The sequence below is a fragment of the Coregonus lavaretus genome, assembly GCF_964263955.1.
Source record: "Coregonus lavaretus genome assembly, chromosome: 17".
Taxonomy (NCBI): domain Eukaryota; kingdom Metazoa; phylum Chordata; class Actinopteri; order Salmoniformes; family Salmonidae; genus Coregonus; species Coregonus lavaretus.
Window position 1 is genome coordinate 48007492 of NC_140004.1, and position 20640 is coordinate 48028131.

At 45.6% G+C, this 20640-nt stretch overlaps 1 protein-coding gene across 9 annotated transcripts in view; it reads left to right on the top strand.

Annotated features, from left to right (window-relative positions):
- Window positions 1-9779: 9779 nt before the first annotated feature.
- psat1 (phosphoserine aminotransferase 1) overlaps window positions 9780-20640 on the top strand; it is a 28186-nt gene continuing 17325 nt past the window's right edge. For 4 of the 9 annotated variants that reach the window (XR_014614519.1, XR_014614520.1, XM_084180789.1 and 1 more), the window contains exons 1-4: window positions 9811-9969; window positions 10948-11008; window positions 12208-12277; window positions 14723-14928. Coding sequence is in view for 6 of the 9 variants with exons in the window: in XM_084180789.1 (XP_084036915.1) it covers window positions 9913-9969; window positions 10948-11008; window positions 12208-12277; window positions 14723-14928 (394 nt within the window). In the remaining 3 variants the exon portion in view is untranslated. Of the gene's footprint in view, window positions 9970-10947; window positions 11071-12207; window positions 12278-14722; window positions 14929-20640 lie in introns of all 9 variants that reach the window. The other 5 variants (XR_014614521.1, XM_084180794.1, XM_084180793.1 and 2 more) reach the window with 3 other exon arrangements.

The following is a 20640-nucleotide window of genomic DNA, read 5'->3' on the forward strand; positions in this document are numbered from 1 at the left end:
TAAAATCAGATGCCGCTTTATGCTAAATACTACAGTTTTCTATGTTTCAATAGGATAAATGCAAAGAGTACCTACTGGGTTTTGAAACTGCTTAAATGTAAACGTTGGGTAACATTCCTCTCAATAGGAGTGAAACGGCTGGATAGGCCTTACTAGTGTTTAGAAAGTTGCATAAAAAAAAAAAGGTGTTGTTGTACAATGTTGCAATGGGCAGAAATGTCTTTATACAGCAAAATAATTTACACACACTTGCTTTTGTGGATGATGTTTCCATAGTCTAGGAGTGGAAGGAAAGTTGACTGAATGATCTGCTTGTACTACTTGGTCCTCTGTAGCTCAGCTGGTAGAGCACGGCGCTTGTAACGCCAGGGTAGTGGGTTCGATCCCCGGGACCACCCCATACGTAAAAATGTATCCACACAAGACTGTAAGTCGCTTTGGATAAAAGCTTCTGCTAAATGGCATATTATTATTATTACTTAGTGAGAGGCATTTTTCCTGCTGCTCCTATGAGCCGTTCTGGCTGACACAAGCCAAGGCTCCTGCAAAGCTTCTTCTTCCTTACCTCCATGGAGCACACTCCACCACACCCTTTATCTGGTGACATGTCAGATATTGTAGGTCTTCATCTACAGCCCATAATATCCTAAATCAGGGATCATCAACTAGATTCAGCCGCGGGACGATTTTTTTCTTAAGCAGATGGTCGGGGGTGGGGTGTGGTATATGACCAATATACCACGGCTAAGGGCTGTTCTTAAGCACGACACAACCCGGAGTGCCTGGATACAGCCCTGAGCCATGGTATATTGGCCATATATCACAAACCCCAAGGTGCCTTATTGCTATTATAAACTGGTTACCGATGTAATTAGAACAGTAAAAATAAATGTTTTGTTATACCCGTGGTATACGGTCTGATATACCACGGCTGTCAGCCAATCAGCGTTCAGGGCTCGAACCACCCAGTTTATAATTACAAATAATTTGTAGACTGCATATTGACTGCAAGAAGCCCAAACAGAAAATAAACTGCTGAAAGATGTCATAAAGGACAACATAGATTAAAAAAAGGAACATATAAATTCCTAGGTTAGACTAAATACAGCTGGAATGTGTTCAGCTCGACATTAGCAAATAGTTTACACCACTTCCAAGTGCAAATTGCGTTCCACTTGGAGATTCGGACGCTGTGGGCTACTTCAGTCAAGGTTTGGTCTTGAATACAAACATCTGTAATGGGTTCAGGGTTGTTTATACTAGTGACAGGTGTAGTGAACTACTAGCTGAACCAGCAAGGATGATGAGGAAATATACTGTATGGCCTTTTGGTTATCAGTGGAGTGAAGAGAAGTGGACCCACCAGAAAAGTCTCCAAGGCAGGAGACCCAGAAGAAACCACAAAGGTCTGAAACAAAGATTGTGAAATTGCTAATTCTACATCATAGCAGTTATATGGCCCATAGCCTTTCTCCTGCATTCACAGACAGGTAGGCGCTACTAGATTGTAGCTCAGCCCCCTCAACACCTCCCCTACAGTAACGTAGCTGAAATATGATTGGGCTCAACTGAACATTTTGGTGTCAACAACCCTGTTTTTGTTGTTGCTTCAGGGTCTTCGGTGGTTTCAATGTGGTTGCAGAAGCATATTTTGTACAGACTTTTGAAAATGGCCATCAAATGATTGGGGAGAATGTAGCCCCACCGACTGAACAGGTGAGGATGCAACAAGGGGTCTGGGGGGGGTCTGGTGGGGTCTGGAGGGGGTCTGGTGGGGTCTGGTGGGGTCTGATGGGGTCTGGAGGGGTCTGGGGGGGGGGTCTGGTGGGCCCCGGAGGTCCGCTGAGGTCAGACTGTTCCTCACCACGTCTGAGGGGGGGGACTGGAGGTCCACTGGGGCACGGTTGGCCCTCGCCACGTCTGGGGGGGGGGACTGGAGGTCCACTGGGGCACGGTTGGCCCTCGCCACGTCTGGGGGGGGGGACTGGAGGTCCACTGGGGCACGGTTGGCCCTCGCCACGTCTGGGGGGGGGGACTGGAGGTCCACTGGGGCACGGCTGGCCCTCGCCACCCTGGGGGGGGGACTGGAGGTCCACTGGGGCATGGCTGGCCCTCGCCACGTCTGGGGGGGGGGACTGGAGGTCCACTGGGGCACGGTTGGCCCTCACCACGTCTGGGGGGGGGGGACTGGAGGTCCACTGGGGCATGGCTGGCCCTCGCCACGTCTGGGGGGGGGGACTGGAGGTCCACTGGGGCACGGTTGGCCCTCACCACGTCTGGGGGGGGGGACTGGAGGTCCACTGGGGCATGGCTGGCCCTCACCACGTCTGGGGGGGGACTGGAGGTCCACTGGGGGATGGCTGGCCCTCACCACGTCTGGGGGGGGGGGACTGGAGGTCCACTGGGGCATGGCTGGCCCTCACCACGTCTGGGGGGGACGGGACTGGCGCAACGTGCAAAAGGACGATTGTTAAGTTACGCTAATAGGCCTATTCAAGAAAGATCTGAAAGATGAATATCAAAGGTGAATATTGAATAACAAAACCATAAGTTCCAGGACATTACTGCCATTAATAAGGCATTATTCTACACATGATCAGAGAGGGAGAGAGACATTAACCCCACTTCTATCTACAAACATCTATTATAGTGCAGCGCTTCCCTTACTTATTTTTCACCCAATAAAACATCTTGTTGTTAAGAGTCATTTCAGGGGCCGGCCTACAATATCTATTCAGTTATATCCGGTAATAATTTCATTGGACAATTGAACAATAACAAGATAGAATGAGACAAAGATATAATTACTTTACACCTACTAATTTCAAATTTGAAGTCCCCTGCCTTTGCCAGTATGTCTTCCAGCTGTTTCTTTCCAAAACATGACGGCCGCTTGATGGTTAACTCATGCCCCAGACATCTAATGACGATGGTCCCCTCCTCAAAAGAGCGGTAGAGGAACCGACTTTTTCCACCACATTAATCTAACAGGGAAGACACAGAGAGCTTGGCATGGATAACATACAGTTGATGTCAGAAGTCTACATACACTCAGGTTGGAGTCATTAAAACCTGTTTTTCAACCACTACACAAATTTCTTGTTAACAAACTTTAGTTGTTTTGGCAAGTCGGTTAGGACATTTACTTTGTGCATGACACAAGTAATTTTTCCAACAATTGTTTACAGACAGATTATTTCACTTCTAATTCACTGTATCACAATTCCAGTGGGTCAGAAGTTTACATACACTAAGCTGACTGTGCCTTTAAACAGCTTGGAAAATTCCAGAAAATAATGTAATGGCTTTAGAAGCTTCTGATAGGCTAATTTACATAATTTGAGTCAATTGGAGGTGTACCTGAGGATGTATTTCAAGGCCTACCTTCAAACTCAGTGCCTCTTTGCTTGACATCATGGGAAAATCAAAAGAAATCAGCCAAGACCTCAGAAAAACAATTGTAGACCTCCACAAGTCTGGTTCAGCAATTTCCAAACGCCTGAAGGTACCACGTTCATCTGTACAAACAACAGTACGCAAGTATAAACACCATGGGACCACGCAGCCGTCATACCGCTCAGGAAGGAGACGCATTCTGTCTCCTAGAGATGAACGTACTTTGGTGCAAAAAGTGCAAATCAATCCCCCAGAACAACAGCAAAGGACCTTGTGAAGATGCTGGAGGAAACAGGTACAAAATGATCTATTTCCACAGTAAAACGAGTCCTATATCGACATAACCTGAAAGGCCACTCAGCAAGGAAGAAGCCACTGCTCCAAAACCGCCATAAAAAAGCCAGACTACGGTTTGCAACTGCAAATGGTACAAAGATCGTACTTTTTGGAGAAATGTCCTCTGGTCTGATGAAACAAAAATAGAACTGTTTGGCCATAATGACCATCGTTATGTTTGGAGGAAAAAGGGGTTCGGCTTGCAAGCCGAAGAACACCATCCCAACCGTGCAGCACGGGGGTGGCAGCATCATGCTGTGGGGGTGCTTTGCTGCAGGAGGGACTGGTGCACTTCACAAAATAGATGGCATCATGAGGAAGGAAAATTATGTGGATATATTGAAGCAACATCTCAAGACATCAGTCAGGAAGTTAAAGCTTGGTCGCAAATGGGTCTTCCAAATGGACAATGACCCCAAGCATACTTCCAAAGTTGTGGCAAAATGGCTGAAGCCCTGACCTCAATCCTATATAAAATGTGTGGGCAGAACTGAAAAAGCGTGTGCGAGCAAGGAGGCCTGCAAACCTGACTCAGTTACACCAGCTCTGTCAGGAGGAATGGGCCAAAATTCACCCAACTTATTGTGGGAAGCTTGTGGAAGGCTACCCAAAACGTTTGACCCAAGTTAAACAATTTAAAGGCAATGCTACCAAATACTAATTGAGTGTATGTAAACTTCTGACCCACTGGGAATGTGATGAAATAAATAAAAGCTGAAATAAATCATTCTCTCTACTATTATTCTGACATTTCACATTCTTAAAATAAAGTGGTGATCCTAATTTACCTAAAACAGGGAATTTTTACTAGGATTAAATGTCAGGAATTGTGAAAAACTGAGTTTAAATGTATTTGGCTAAGGTGTATGTAAACTTCAGACTTCAACTGTACAGTCGTGGTCAAAAGTTTTGAGAATGACACAAGTATTGGTCTTCACAAAGTTCGCTGCTTCAGTGTTATGAGATATTTTTGTCAGATGTTACTATGGTATACTGAAGTATAATTACAAGCATTCCAAAAGTGTCAAAGGCTTTTATTGACAACTACATTAAGTTTATGCAAAGAGTCAATATTTGCAGTGTTGACCCTTCTTTTTCAAGACCTCTGCAATCCGCCCTGGCATGCTGTCAATTAACTTCTGGGCCACATCCTGACTGATGGCAGCCCATTCTTGCATAATCAATGCTTGGAGTTTGTCAGAATTTGTGGGTTTTTGTTTGTCCACCCACCTCTTGAGGATTGACCACAAGTTCTCAATGGGATTAAGGTCTGGGGAGTTTCCTGGCCATGGACCCAAAATGTCGATGTTTTGTTCCCCGAGCCACTTAGTTATCACTTTTGCCTTATGGCAAGGTGCTCCATCATGCTGGAAAAGGCATTGTTCATCACCAAACTGTTCTTGGATGGTTGGGAGAAGTTGCTCTTGGAGGATGTGTTGGTACCATTCTTTATTCATGGCTGTGTTCTTAGGCAAAATTGTGAGTGAGCCCACTCCCTTGGCTGAGAAGCAAACCCACACATGAATGGTCTCAGGATGCTTTACTGTTGGCATGACACAGGACTGATGGTAGCGCTCACCTTGTCTTCTCCCGACAAGCTTTTTTCTGGATGCCCCAAACAATCGGAAAGAGGATTCATCAGAGAAAATGACTTTAGCCCAGTCCTCAGCAGTCCAATCCCTGTACCTTTTGCAGAATATCAGTCTGTCCCTGATGTTTTTCCTGGAGAGAAGTGGCTTCTTTGCTGCCCTTCTTGACACCAGGCCATCCTCCAAAAGTCTTCCCCTCACTGTGCGTGCAGATGCACTCACACCTGCCTGCTGCCATTCCTGAGCAAGCTCTGCACTGGTGGTGCCCCGATCCCGCAGCTGAATCAAACTTTAGGAGATGGTCCTGGCGCTTGCTGGACTTTCTTGGGCGCCCTGAAGCTGTCGTGGATAATTATCACTATACTTGTTAAAAATCAAAAGTTCTTCCAGAGTTTTTGTAGAATGAAAAAATAGACTTTTATTACACTAAGCAACGAAAGCCGAGATGATCTGCAGAACATCCGTTTCCCCGACTCGGAGCTCTCCAACCTACACAGTTACTCCATTATATGTACATGATTAACATCCTTCAGTGTCACATGTTGTTTACGTGTGTTTCTCTAAATGTCTCTTATCTCATTATATTGGTGGCGTGACTCGTACACGCTCTCAAAAAAGAATATACATACCTACGTTAAAGAACAATCACACTCTGTATTGACTATATTCACTATCCAGGCATGCATCTGGAGTACAAAGTATCAATCGTGTTCATTCTGTTTTACCCTTATCATTTCATAACACGTTATAAAATATATCAATTAATACTTAAACATGGTTTACACACGTCATGTCCATAAGATACATTTAAGCCTTTCCCAACAGCCATCCTCCCAGGACCCTGAGCCACTATGGTTTTTCCTTGTGACTATGTGCATGTGGCTATATGTGTCAGGTCATAAGCACAAACAAGTGATAACACTAGTTCCATTGTTTACTCCAATCTCCACACAGCTACAACGAGAAGTTGTATCTCCGTCACATGTCATTGACATACCCAGACCAGCTGCAGAGAGTTAAGAACCAACCATTCTTATCAGAAGCACAGCATTTGCACTAAATAAATGTCCCTGCTCTGTTTTAACCCTTTAATTGGTTCTTAATCCATAAACATTTAAGGCGTATAGGCGTTTCATTCTACAACATATGTACTAGAAAATCATCCATAAAGCCTTCTTCACAACAACTGAACCTCTCTCCTTGAAGTTCTTGATGATCCGATAAATGGTTGAGTTAGGTGCAATCTTACTAGCAGCAATATCCTTGCCTGTGAAGCCCTTTTTTGTGCAAAGCAATGATGACGGCACGTGTTTCCTTGCAGGTAACCATGGTTAACAGAGGAAGAACAATGATTTCAAGCACCACCCTACTTATAAAGCTTCCAGTCTGTTATTCTAACTCAATCAGCATGACAGAGTGATCTCCAGCCTTGTCCTCGTCAACACTCTCACCTGTGTTAACGAGAGAATCACTGACATGATGTCAGCTGGTCCTTTTGTGGCAGGGCTGAAATGCAGTGGAAATGTTGTTTTGGGATTAAGTTCATTTTCATGGCAAAGAGGGACTTTGCAATTAATTGCAATTCATCTGATCACTCTTCATAACATTCTGGAGTTTATGCAAATTGCCATCATAAAAACTGAGGCAGCAGACTTTGTGAAAATTAATATTTGTGTCATTCTCAAAACTTTTGAGACATGAACCTCCTCAAACTCAACAGCAACAAGACAGAGGTCATGCTCATCAGCTCTAAATCCACTCTCTAAAAGCATCACCACAGATGGTTTCCCCGTCCCTCTGTAAACACACGTCAAAAGCCTCAGTGTCTCCCTGGATAGTTCCCCCTCTTTCCAACTCCACATAAAAACCAGCACCCGGACAGAATTCTTCCACCTCTGCAATATCTCCAGACTCCACCCCTCTCTGTCACGCTCCAGCACTGCAACCCTCATCCATGCCTTGGTTACTTCCTGACTCGAATACTGTAACATTCTCCTCACCAGATCCCCACCAAACTCATCAATAGACTCCAACTGGTTCTGAACTGCTGCCAGAATCCACACCAGATCAGCTGATCACATCAAACCAATCCTGTATTAACTTTAAAATACTCCTCCTCTCTGATCTTCTCCCAGTCTACGCCCCCTCCCTCCGCTCCTCCTCTCTGATCTTCTCCCAGTCTACACCCCCTCCCTCCGCTCTTCCTCTCTGATCTTCTCCCAGTCTACGCCCCCTCCCTCCGCTCCTCCTCTCTGATCTTCTCCCAGTCTACACCCCCTCCCTCCGCTCCTCCTCTCTGATCTTCTCCCAGTCTACGCCCTCTCCCTCCGCTCCTCCTCTCTGATCTTCTCCCAGTCTACGCCCCCTCCCTCCGCTCCTCCTCTCTGATCTTCTCCCAGTCTACGCCCCCTCCCTCCGCTCCTCCTCTCTGATCTTCTCCCAGTCTACACCCCCTCCCTCCGCTCCTCCTCTCTGATCTTCTCCCAGTCTACGCCCCCTCCCTCCGCTCCTCCTCTCTGATCTTCTCCCAGTCTACACCCCCTCCCTCCGCTCCTCCTCTCTGATCTTCTCCCAGTCTACACCCCCTCCCTCCGCTCCTCCTCTCTGATCTTCTCCCAGTCTACACCCCCTCCCTCCGCTCCTCCTCTCTGATCTTCTCCCAGTCTACGCCCCCCCCGCCCCCTCCCGCTCCCTCCGCTCCTCCTCTACTGGTCTTCTTGTCTCTCCCCCATTCAACCATGGGTGCCCGGCCTTTAGCTCCTACTCCCAACCCTACCACCGTAAACCAAACCCTTACCCTACACTGGGTACCCTACCACCGTAAACCAAACCCTTACCCTAAACCGGGTACCCTACCACCGTAAACCAAACCCTTACCCTAAACCGGGTACCCTACCACCGTAAACCAAACCCTTACCCTAACCCGGGTACCCAACCACCGTAAACCAAACCCTTACCCTAAACCGGGTACCCCACCACCGTAAACCAAACCCTTACCCTAAACCGGGTACCCTACCACCGTAAACCAAACCCTTACCCTAACCCGGGTACCCCACCACCGTAAACCAAACCCTTACCCTAAACCGGGTACCCCACCACCGTAAACCAAACCCTTACCCTAAACCGGGTACCCCACCACCATAAACCAAACCCTTACCCTAACCCGGGTACCCCACCACCGTAAACCAAACCCTTACCCTAAACAGGTTATAGGCTGACACACTGTGGTTATAACCAGCAGCTTTGCGGCGCCGGGTATTGCAGGAGGTGTTAAGTGATCGCCCATAGTTACCAATCCAGTTCTGTCATTTGAAAGGAAAGCATTGTCGTTAAAGTAACTCAACTAAAAAAAAAATCAACACTGTATAACTTGATAAAATGCTGTTTACAGTACTGTAATTAAACATGATTTTACACTGTTGCCTGATCCTGTTTTAGGTGGTGGATTGTTTCTTCTTTATTTCCCAATATTCCCAATATCCTGGGGTCGTCCAGTGGTCTGGTGCTGTGGTGGAATGGCTCCCCATCATGCTTGCACCAATCCAATGCTTTTTAATAGCATGAGGTGAAATGAAAGCGTGAACACTTGTGGATGCAGGGTATCAGAACGCAGCCTATTTCTTTCCCCTCTCTCCCCGAAATCAATTTGCCCCCCCCCAATCCCTCTTGCACCAACCCTGTAGTCACATGTCCCTAATTCCAATTGATGTTTGCCCTTATGAGGTGTCTTCCTACAACAACAATAACAACAACTACAAAGATATACGAAATATGACATTGTAACATGGGTGTATGTAAGTGTTCCCTAGTCTTTGAACAAGAGCCTTCAGGCCTTTTGCTCTAACTGACAGGGGATTAGACCAAAAGCCCTTGGGTCAGGGTAGTAGGAGCCAGTATTTTCATTATACTGCCCTCACATAGAGAGCCCACTGCAGGTTACAATGTCAAGCGAATGAAAAGCGCTTAAAGCGGCAATCAGCAGCAGAAACAATAAAGCATCGTCCATGTCCCTGTTTCGGTAAAATGGGACGGGGCTGGAGACATGTTACCACTCTCAAATTCATAGCCAGAGCTGGGAGGACTGGCCATTCATGATATAGCTTGAGGCTATACAGTGTTTGTTTACAGTTACATGTTAGTCATTTAGCAGATGCTCTTATCCAGAGCGACTTACAGTTAGTGAGTGCATACATTTTCAAGGCCTAATGGGTCGCGCATCACACAGTATGAATGGTGTGATTGGTAAAATGTTTCCACCTTTTAACCGGGTGATTGTCGTCTAATCCGGTGCACAGTAACGTGCTAGCTGGGTACTTACTTGCATGTGCGTGCGTGTGTGTGCTGATCACGTTTTGGTGGCGTGATAGATAAACCAATCACGATCGCAAAAAAAATGATATCAACCAATGACTGCCTGAACAGTCCTCCCTTGGCATGTGAGATTGGCTAATAGGAAATGCTGAATGAGCCTCTGCGGGTTTTGGATGCTGCTCGGTGATGAAACAGAGAGAGGAGAGGCGCATTAGGGAATCCGCATCACGGAGCAGGAAGCAACAGCCACTTCACAGAAAGAAACACAATCACTTTAAACATGGAAAAGAAACAGACCATCAACTTCGGTGCTGGACCTGCAAAACTACCACAGTCTGTAAGTTGACTTTTTACTGTGCATTAGAAAACCGAAGAAGTAAATGCTTGTAGCCTGTAACATGAAGAGAAACCGAAATGAATGGTATGGATGCTACTTTTTCCGTAATGCAAGTTGCAAAAGTGCAACGTTTAAAAAAAATCTTTGATGCGTTTTATTTTATAAGAGCAGGCAAGCGATTGCGCTGTTGCATCCCTTCGTCATTGAAACAGCATGATAGATTTATATTTTTAAACTGACGATTTGATCACTGTGAACAGAAACAACGTGTTAAAACATGTGGAAAAATCTTGGCGTCATGCAAGAGTAGGCTGCGAGGCGAGTCGCTTGGTGAAACTAGATGGTTGAGTTGCATCAGCCGCGTAACCATTCATGTGGAAAATCCTGTAAGTCTTTGCTTCGGTGCCAAGCGATGCTATTCACCTCTGGGTGCTAGAACCACTGTCGAGTCGGGTAGGGCTCATCCAAAAGTTGTTGATTTTATCCGGCTGCCACCAGTTCATTGTGTTCCCCCGGCTACTCAACCCTGCACCTTAGAGGCTGCTGCCCTATGTACATAGACATGGAGTCACTGGTCACTTTAATAATGGAACACTGGTCACTTAAATCATGTTTACATACTGCTTTACTCATCTCATATCTCTTATGTATATACCGTAATCTATTCTACTGTATTCTAGTCAATGCCACTCTGACATTGCTCGTCCTAATATTTATATATGGCTTAATTCCATTCTTTTACTTTTAGATGTGTGTATTGTTGTGAATTGTTAGATACTACTGCACTGTTGGAGCTAGGAACACAAGCATTTCGCTACACCCGCAATAACATCTGCTAAATATGTGTATGTTAACAAGAAAATGTGATTTGATTTAGAATGACCTGTATTCAAACTAAAATAAATGTATTCAAGACTTGTAAGGGTTTTCATTGAAGTGAATGATTTGAATTTAAACGTGAATGTGCTGTGTCCCCAGGTGCTGTTCCAGGCGCAGAGAGAACTGCTGGACTATAATGGCAGCGGGATCAGTGTCCTGGGTTAGTGTCTCTCTCTGTCTGCTCCAGTGGGCACACACTGGTTGAATCAACATTGTTTCCATGTAATTATTATTTTATATATATTTGTGTATGTATGTAATGTATGTGTGTATATATATATATATATATATATATAATATATAATATATATATATATATATATATATATATATATATATATGCATACATACAGTACCAGTCAAAAGTTTGGACACACCTACTCATTCAAGGGTTTTTCTTTTTTTAAACTATTTTCTACATTGTAGAATAATAGTGAAGACATCAAAACTATGAAATAACACATATGGAATCATGATGTAACCAAAAAAGGGTTAAACAAATCAAAATAGATTTTAGATGTTAGATTCTTCAAATAGCCACCCTTTGCCTTGATGACAGCTTTGCACACTCTTGGCATTCTCTCAACCAGCTTCACCTGGAATGCTTTTCCAACAGTCTTGAAGGAGTTCCCACATATGCTGAGCACTTGTTGGCTGCTTTTCCTTCACTCTACGGTCCAACTCATCCCAAACCATTTCAATTGGGTTGAGGTCGAGTGATTGTAGATGCCAGGTCAACTGATGCAGCACTCCTTTACTCTCCTTCTTGGTAAAATAGCCCTTACACAGCCTGGATGTGTGTTGGGTCATTGTCCTGTTGAAAAATAAATGATAGTCCTACTAAGCCCAAACCAGATGGGATAGCGTATCACTGCAGAATGCTATGGTTGCGATGCTGGTTAAGTGTACCTTGAATTCTAAATAAATCACAGACAGTGCCACCAGCAAAGCACCATCACACCTCCTCTTCCATGCTTCACGGTGGGAACCACACATGCAGAGATCATCCTTTCACCTACTCCGCATCTCTGAGCCAAGTAAAGCCCCCCCGGCCAAACCCTCCCCTAACCCAGACGACGCTGGGCCAATTGTGCGCCGCCCTATGGGACTCCCGATCACGGCCGGTTGTGATACAGCCTGGGATCGAACCCAGGTCTGTAGTGACGCCTCTAGCACTGCGATGCAGTGCCTTAGACCGCTGTGCCACTCGGGAGCCCCGTTTCCACGTAATCTCAATGAAATTAAAACCAATGTGGAATAGCCGTCTTTGCCCAGTGGGGCCTGTCTGTCATGTTTTAATGACAGGGTGTCTTATTAGCTAGCTAATTTATTTTATTGTATTTTATTCTGTCCGTGCAGAGATGAGCCATCGGTCGTCAGACTTCACCAAGATCGTGAACATCACAGAGAACCTGTTACGGGAGCTGCTGTGAGTGTACACACAATCCTACTGATCATCTCTTCTTCTGATCATCTCTTCTACTGATCATCTCTTCTACTGATCATCTCTTCTACTGATCATCTCTTCTTCTGATCATCTCTTCTACTGATCATCTCTTCTTCTGATCATCTCTTCTACTGATCATCTCTTCTACTGATCATCTCTTCTACTGATCATCTCTTCTTCTGATCATCTCTTATTCTGATCATCTCTTCTACTGATCATCTCTTCTACTGATCATCTCTTCTACTGATCATCTCTTCTACTGATCATCTCTTCTTCTGATCATCTCTTCTACTGATCATCTCTTCTTCTGATCATCTCTTCTACTGATCATCTCTTCTACTGATCATCTCTTCTACTGATCATCTCTTCTACTGATCATCTCTTCTACTGATCATCTCTTCTTCTGATCATCTCTTCTTCTGATCATCTCTTCTACTGATCATCTCTTCTTCTGATCATCTCTTCTACTGATCATCTCTTCTACTGATCATCTCTTCTTCTGATCATCTCTTCTACTGATCATCTTTTCTACTGATCATCTCTTCTACTGATCATCTCTTCTACTGATCATCTCTTCTTCCCTCTAGCTTTCTATTATTTTCTTCCTCTGCTACTGGTATCATATTTCTGTTTAATTCTGGAGTGTTTAAGAAACCACTGGAGAATGTTATCAACTGTCTGGGAGAATGTGTTGGTGTCTGCATGTGTTTTAATCTGTCTGGGAGAATGTGTTGGTGTCTGCATGTGTTTTAATCTGTCTGGGAGAATGTGTTGGTGTCTTTGCATGTGTTTTAATCTGTCTGGGAGAATGTGTTGGTGTCTTTGCATGTGTTTTAATCTGTCTGGGAGAATGTGTTGGTGTCTTTGCATGTGTTTTAATCTGTCTGGTAGAATGTGTTGGTGTCTTTGCATGTGTTTTAATCTGTCTGGGAGAATGTGTTGGTGTCTGCATGTGTTTTAATCTGTCTGGGAGAATGTGTTGGTGTCTTTGCATGTGTTTTAATCTGTCTGGGAGAATGTGTTGGTGTCTTTGCATGTGTTTTAATCTGTCTGGGAGAATGTGTTGGTGTCTTTGCATGTGTTTTAATCTTTATTTTGCTTGAACTCGTGACATTTTACCCTGTCTGCCTTTCAGACGAGTTGTGCATTCTAGAAAACCCCACGTTATTGGCGAGGCAACAGTGTATCTTTCTAGAACACCCCACATCGTTGGCTAGGCAACATCATTGGCTGTTGAATGCAGAACTAGCTCGGCTTCGAGTCCTGGGCCCGTTTCCTGGTAGCGATGGATCTTACGCTTACGAGTGTTTTTGACAACGCATCGTTCCTATAATGGCCGAACAACTCGCATGCGTTTCCCAAAACACTGCGAAGGGAGAATTTTCACTAAGTGCATCACTGGAACATGTGTTGATACTGATAAGATGGAAGGAAAGGCAGCGCTGATCTCAGATCAGCTTTCTCCATTCAACTCTTACCATAACATTATAATTATTCCATAATACTCACAATGGATCAGCTCCTAGAGAGATATCAGCCTGTCACCTACAGCGGGGGAGAACAAGTATTTGATACACTGCCGATTTTGCCGGTTTTCCTACTTACAAAGCATGTAGAGGTCTGTAATTTTTTATCATAGGTACACTTCAACTGTGAGAGACGGAATCTAAAACATAAATCCAGAAAATCACATTGTATGATTTTTTAAGTAATTCGTTTGTATTTTATTGCATGACATAAGTATTTGAAATTACAGACCTCTACATGCTTTGTAAGTAGGAAAACCTGCAAAATCGGCAGTGTATCAAATAATTGTTCTCCCCACTGTATGCACCACCACCTATCTCCCCCGCTGTATGTATGTATGTATGCACCACCACCTATCTCCCCACTGTATGCACCACCACCTATCTCCCCACTGTATGCACCACCACCTATCTCCCCCGCTGTATGTATGTATGTATGCACCACCTATCTCCCCACTGTATGCACCACCACCTATCTCCCCACTGTATGTATGTATGTATGCACCACCACCTATCTCCCCACTGTAGACGGCTGCAAATATTGAGTCTGGTTATTCTACCGCTGTAATAATAATATAATAACGCTCTCAGTCACAGATTTAGGACGTTGTTACACTTGATGAAATATATCGAGGAACAAATTAGACTAGCCTTTAATTGGCAAAATATACTGCACAAAAATATAAAATGCAACATGTAAAGTGTTGGTTTCATGAACTGAAATAAAAGATCACATGTTCCATGTTGATAGATTCCTCAATTCCTTTCTTAGGTTTTTGCATTCTTCATCAAACCATTTGTCATTGTTGTTAATTTTCTTAGGTTGTCTGGTTGACATTTTTAGATTTGACTCTCTCTCTCCCTCTCTCCCCCCCCCCCTCCTTCCTCTCCCTCTCTCCAGGAGTATCCCAGACAACTACAAAGTCATGTTCCTCCAGGGGGGCGGGACAGGCCAGTTTAGTGCCGTCCCCCTCAACCTGATTGGTCTAAAGGAGGACAGGTGTGCTGATTACATAGTGACGGGCACCTGGTCGTCCAATGCTGCCAAGGAAGCTGAGAAATACGGCAAGGTCAACGTGGTGCACCCCAAACTGGACACCTACACCAGTAAGTGTGTGTGTGTGTGTGTGTGTGTGGCCAGTGGTTGCTACTAGTGATAACAGGAGACATGGTGTTCTGTGTTAACAGTTTAATGTAGCAGAATGACTCTCCTCATGTCTCCTGTTGACACTAACTATCCGCCTCACACCACAGACCTACGCTAACATCACGTGACTGATTCCCACACTAACTGATTCCCACACTGGTCCTCTGTAGCTCAGCTGGTAGAGCACGGCGCTTGTAACGCCAAGGTAGTGGGTTCGATCCCCGGGACAATGTATGCACGCATGACTGTAAGTCGCTTTGGATAAAAGTGTCTGCTAAATGGCATATTATTATTATTATTATTATAACAACATGACTGATTCCACGTTACATCCTATGGTTTAGAAAGTCATAGAATTGCGGTGCTCGACTCAATAGCTCATTATTACAAGTATTTTTGAGTGCAGGGTTCAAAAGAAAAGCAAAACCAGAGATCACTGAAATAGTCTTTCAGTTTTCATGTTCTGTGGAAGTTTCTTTAATAGACGTGAACATGTCCTTTGTGCTGTTACTGAAAAAGAACACCACCAACTGGTGGGGGTCGCGAAAGAGGTGCCGTTTTATAAGATGGGTACAACTGTCCCAGCGTCCCGGTACAACTGTCCCAGCGTCCCCGTACAACTGTCCCGGCGTCCCCGTACAACTGTCCCGGCGTCCCGGTACAACTGTCCTGGTGTCCCGGTACAACTGTCCCGGCGTCCCGGTAAGAGGACTGAAATGACCAGTAGGAAAAAAAAAAAAATCACATTGTATGATTTTATATAGTAATTAATTTGCATTTTATTGCATGACATAAGTATTTGATCACCTACCAACCAGTAAGAATTCCAGCTCTCACAGACCTGTTAGTTTTTCTTTAAGAAGCCCTCCTGTTCTCCACTCATTACCTGTATTAACTGCACCTGTTTGAACTCGTTACCTGTATAAAAGACACCTGTCCACACACTCAATCAAACAGACTCCAACCTCTCCACAATGGCCAAGACCAGCGAGCTGTGTAAAGACATCAGGGATAAAATTGTAGACCTGCAGAAGGCTGGGATGGGGTACAGGACAATAGGCAAGCAGCTTGGTGAGAAAATGGAAGAAGTTCAAGATGATGGTCAATCACCCTCGGTCTGCAAGATCTCACCTCGTGGGGCATCAATGATCATGAGGAAGGTGAGGGATCAGCCCAGAACTACACGGCAGGACCTGGTCAATGACCTGAAGAGAGCTGGGACCACAGTCTCAAAGAAAACCATTAGTAACACACTACGCCGTAATGGATTAAAATCCTGCAGCGCACGCAAGGTCCCCCTGCTCAAGCCAGCTCATGTCCAGGCCCGTCTGAAGTTTGCCAATGACCATCTGGATGATCCAGAGAAGGAATGGGAGAAGGTCATGTGGTCTGATGAGACAAAAATAGAGCTTTTTGGTCTAAACTCCACTCGCCGTGTTTGGAGGAAGAAGAAGGATGAGTACAACCCCAAGAACACCATCCCAACCGTGAAGCATGGAGGTGGAAACATCATTCTTTGGGGATGCTTTTCTGCAAAGGGGACAGGACGACTGCACCGTATTGAGGGGAGGATGGATGGGGCCATGTATCGCGAGATCTTGGCCAACAACCTCCTTCCCTCAGTAAGAGCATTGAAGATGGGTCGTGGCTGGGTCTTCCAGCATGACAACGACCCGAAACACACAGCCAGGGCAACTAAGGAGTGGCTCCGTAAGAAGCATCTCAAGGTCCTGGAGTGGCCTAGCCAGTATCCAGACCTGAACCCAACAGAAAATCTTTGGAAGGAGCTGAAAGTCTGTATTGTCCTTCTCCGTGGCCGACGTGATTAAGACATTTAAGCATGTTAATCCCCGCAAGGCTGCCGGCCTAGACGGCATCCCTAGCCGCGTCCTCAGAGCTTGCGCAGACCAGCTGGCTGGGGTGTTCATGGACATATTCAATCTCTCCCTTTCCGCTGTTCCCACATGCTTCAAAATGGCCACCATTGTTCCTGTACCCAAGAAAGCAAAGGTAACTGAACTAAATGACTATCGCCCTGTAGCACTCACCTCTGTCATCATGAAGTGCTTTGAGAGACTAGTCAAGGATCATATCACCTCTACCTTACCTGTCACCCTAGACCCATTTCAATTTGCTTACCGCCCCAATAGATCCACAGACGATGCAATCGCCATCACACTGCACACTGCCCTATCCCATCTGGACAAGAGGAATACCTATGTAAGAATGCTGTTCATTGACTATTGCTCAGCATTCAACACCATAGTACCCTCCAAGCTCATCATTAAGCTCGAGGCCCTGGGTCTGAACCCTGCCCTGTGCAACTGGGTCCTGGACTTCCTGACGGGCTGCCCCCAGGTGATGAAGGTAGGAAACAACATCTCCACTTCGCTGATCCTCAACACTGGGGCCTCACAAGGGTGCGTGCTCAGCCCCCTCCTGTACTCCCTGTTCACCCATGACTGCATGGCCAAGCACGCCTCCAACTCAAACATTAAGTTTGCAGACGACACAGCAGTAGTAGGCTTGATTACCAACAATGACGAGACCGCCTACAGGGAGGAGGTGAGGGCTCTGGGAGTGTTGTGCCAGGAAAATAACCTCTCACTCAACGTCAACAAAACAAAGGAGATGATCGTGGACTTCAGGAAACAGCAGAGGGTCCACCCCCCTATCCACATCAACGGGACCGCAGTGGAGAAGGTGGAAAGCTTCAAGTTCCTTGGCGTACACATCACCGACAAACTGAAATGGTCCACCCACGCAGACAGTGTGGTGAAGAAGGCGCAACAGAGCCTCTTCAACCTCAGGAGGCTGAAGAAATTCGGCATGGCACCTAAAACCCTCACACACTTTTACAGATGCTTAGGGTCATTGTCCTGCTGGAAGGTGAACCTCATCCCAGTTTCAAATCTCTGGAAGACTGAAACAGGTTCCCCTCAAGAATTTCCCTGTATTTAGAGCCATCCATCATTCCTTCAATTCTGACCAGTTTCCCAGTCCCTGCCGATGGTGTTCTCGGGGTGATGAGAGGTGTTGGGTTAGCGTTTTCTTTGATGGCCAAAAAGCTTAATTTTAGTCTCATCTGACCAGAGTACCTTCTTCCATATGTTTGGGGAGTCTCCCACATGCCTTTTGGCGAACACCAAACGTTTACTTATTTTTTGTGGCCACTCTTCCGTAAAGCCCAGCTCTGTGGAGTGTACGGCTTAAAGTGGTCCTATGGACAGATACTCCAATCTCCGCTGTGGAGCTTTGCAGCTCCTTCAGGGTTATCTTTGGTCTCTTTGTTGCCTCTGATTTAATGCCCTCCTTGCCTGGTCCGTGCGTTTTGGTGGGCGGCCATCTCTTGCCAGGTTTGTTGTGGTGTCATATTCTTTCCATTTTGTAATAATGGATTTAATGGTGCTCTGTGGGATGTTCAACGTTTCTGATATTTTGTATAACCCAACCCTGAGTTCACTTAACCTTTCACACACATGGGAATTGAATGTTTCTTACAGAACAAATATTAAATGCATAACCATGGTAGCAATTGAAAGGGAACAGTTTGGAGATTATGGGGGAAATGATTAGACCAAAAAAGTGAGGACACAACAGTTCACCTGACACAAGACTGAATCCAAACATTACACTTGATTGTATTTACATTTTCTGTACTTTTGGCCGCATTTGTTGATTACAAAATCTGAATAAACTCAGGATACATTCAGTAACATGATAAGAATATTCCTTTTTAAATGTGGTGTAGGTGCAACATAAGACAAAAATAAGCATCAGAATTGAAGGAATGATGGATGGCGCTAAATACAGGGAAATTATTGAGGGAAACCTGTTTCAGTCTTCCAGAGATTTGACACTGGGACAGAGGTTCACCTTCCAGCAGGACAATGACCCTAAGCATACTGCTAAAGCAACACTCGAGTGGTTTAAGGGGAAACATTTAAATGTCTTGGAATGGCCTAGTCAAAGCCCAGACCTCAATCAAATTGAGAATCTGTGGTATGACTTAAAGATTGCTGTACACCAGCGGAACCCATCCAACTTGAAGGAGCTGGAGCAGTTTTGCCTTGAAGAATGGGAAAAAATGCCAAGCTTATAGAGACATACTCCAAGAGACTTGCAGCTGTAATTGCTGCAAAAGGTGGCTCTACAAAGTATTGACCTTGTGGGGGTGACTAGTTATGCACGCTCAAGTTGTCTGTTTTTTTGTGTTATATCTTGTTTGTTTCACCAGAAAAAATATTTTGCATCTTCAAAGTGGTAGGCATGTTGTGTAAATCAAATGATACAAACCCCCCAAAAATCCATTTTAATTCCAGGTTGTAAGGCAACAAAATAGGAAAAATGCCAAGGGGGGTGAATACTTTCGCAAGCCACTGTATATCGACTGAATGGGTGCCGCTTTGTTCGGTATTTCAAAACGTTTGGTGGTGATAAATACAAACAATTAAACTGTTCTTTAGTTTAAAAAGCCTGTGGTGTTTAAGAGGGGCCACTACCTACAGTACCTAGGGATCAACACTTCATCAGGTGGGTGAGGCGGTTTTGGGAGGGGTATTTATTGGTAGGAAAAAACAACTGTTTGTATTGCTATATAGTATATTAAATCAATGGCAAAAAATGTAGGCTATTTTTGGGCATAATTAATATATCATGAATCTACTTTAAATTATTAGGTGTATCACTTTTTGTGTCATCATCACGGGGCCCCGTGTAGCTCAGTTGGTAGAGCGTGGCGCTTGCAACACCAGGGTTGTGGGTTCGTTTCCCACGGGGGGCCAGTATGAAAATGTATGCACTCACTAACTGTAAGTTGCTCTGGATAAGAGCGTCTGCTAAAATGACTAAAATGTAAAACTGTAAATGCATTATGTCCACGTGGTTGCATTGTGTTTTTTAAATTGGCAAATAAATCCAATTAAAATCACAACAAATGTAAGGTATTTATAGAAACAACAGAAACAGCTTGTAGCCTTTGGCTGGCTGTGGTTAGCTGGAAGGTGGCAGGCCCCTGTGGTTAGCTGGAAGGTGGCAGGCCCCTGTGGTTAGCTGGAAGGTGGCAGGCCCCTGTGGTTAGCTGGAAGGTGGCAGGCCCCTGTGGTTAGCTGGAAGGTGGCAGGCCCCTGTGGTTAACTGGAAGGTGGCAGGCCCCTGTGGTTAACTGGAAGGTGGCAGGCCCCTGTGGTTAGCTGGAAGGTGGCAGGCCCCTGTGGTTAGCTGGAAGGTGGCAGGCCCCTGTGGTTAGCTGGAAGGTGGCAGGCCCCTGTGGTTAGCTGGAAGGTGGCAGGCCCCTGTGGTTAGCTGGAAGGTGGCAGGCCCCTGTGGTTAGCTGGAAGGTGGCAGGCCCCTGTGGTTAGCTGGAAGGTGGCAGGCCCCTGTGGTTAGCTGGAAGGTGGCAGGCCCCTGTGGTTAGCTGGAAGGTGGCAGGCCCCTGTGGTTAGCTGGAAGGTGGCAGGCCCCTGTGGTTAGCTGGAAGGTGGCAGGCCCCTGTGGTTAGCTGGAAGGTGGCAGGCCCCTGTGGTTAGCTGGAAGGTGGCAGGCCCCTGTGGTTAGCTGGAAGGTGGCAGGCCCCTGTGGTTAGCTGGAAGGTGGCAGGCCCCTGTGGTTAGCTGGAAGGTGGCAGGCCCCTGTGGTTAGCTGGAAGGTGGCAGGCCCCTGTGGTTAGCTGG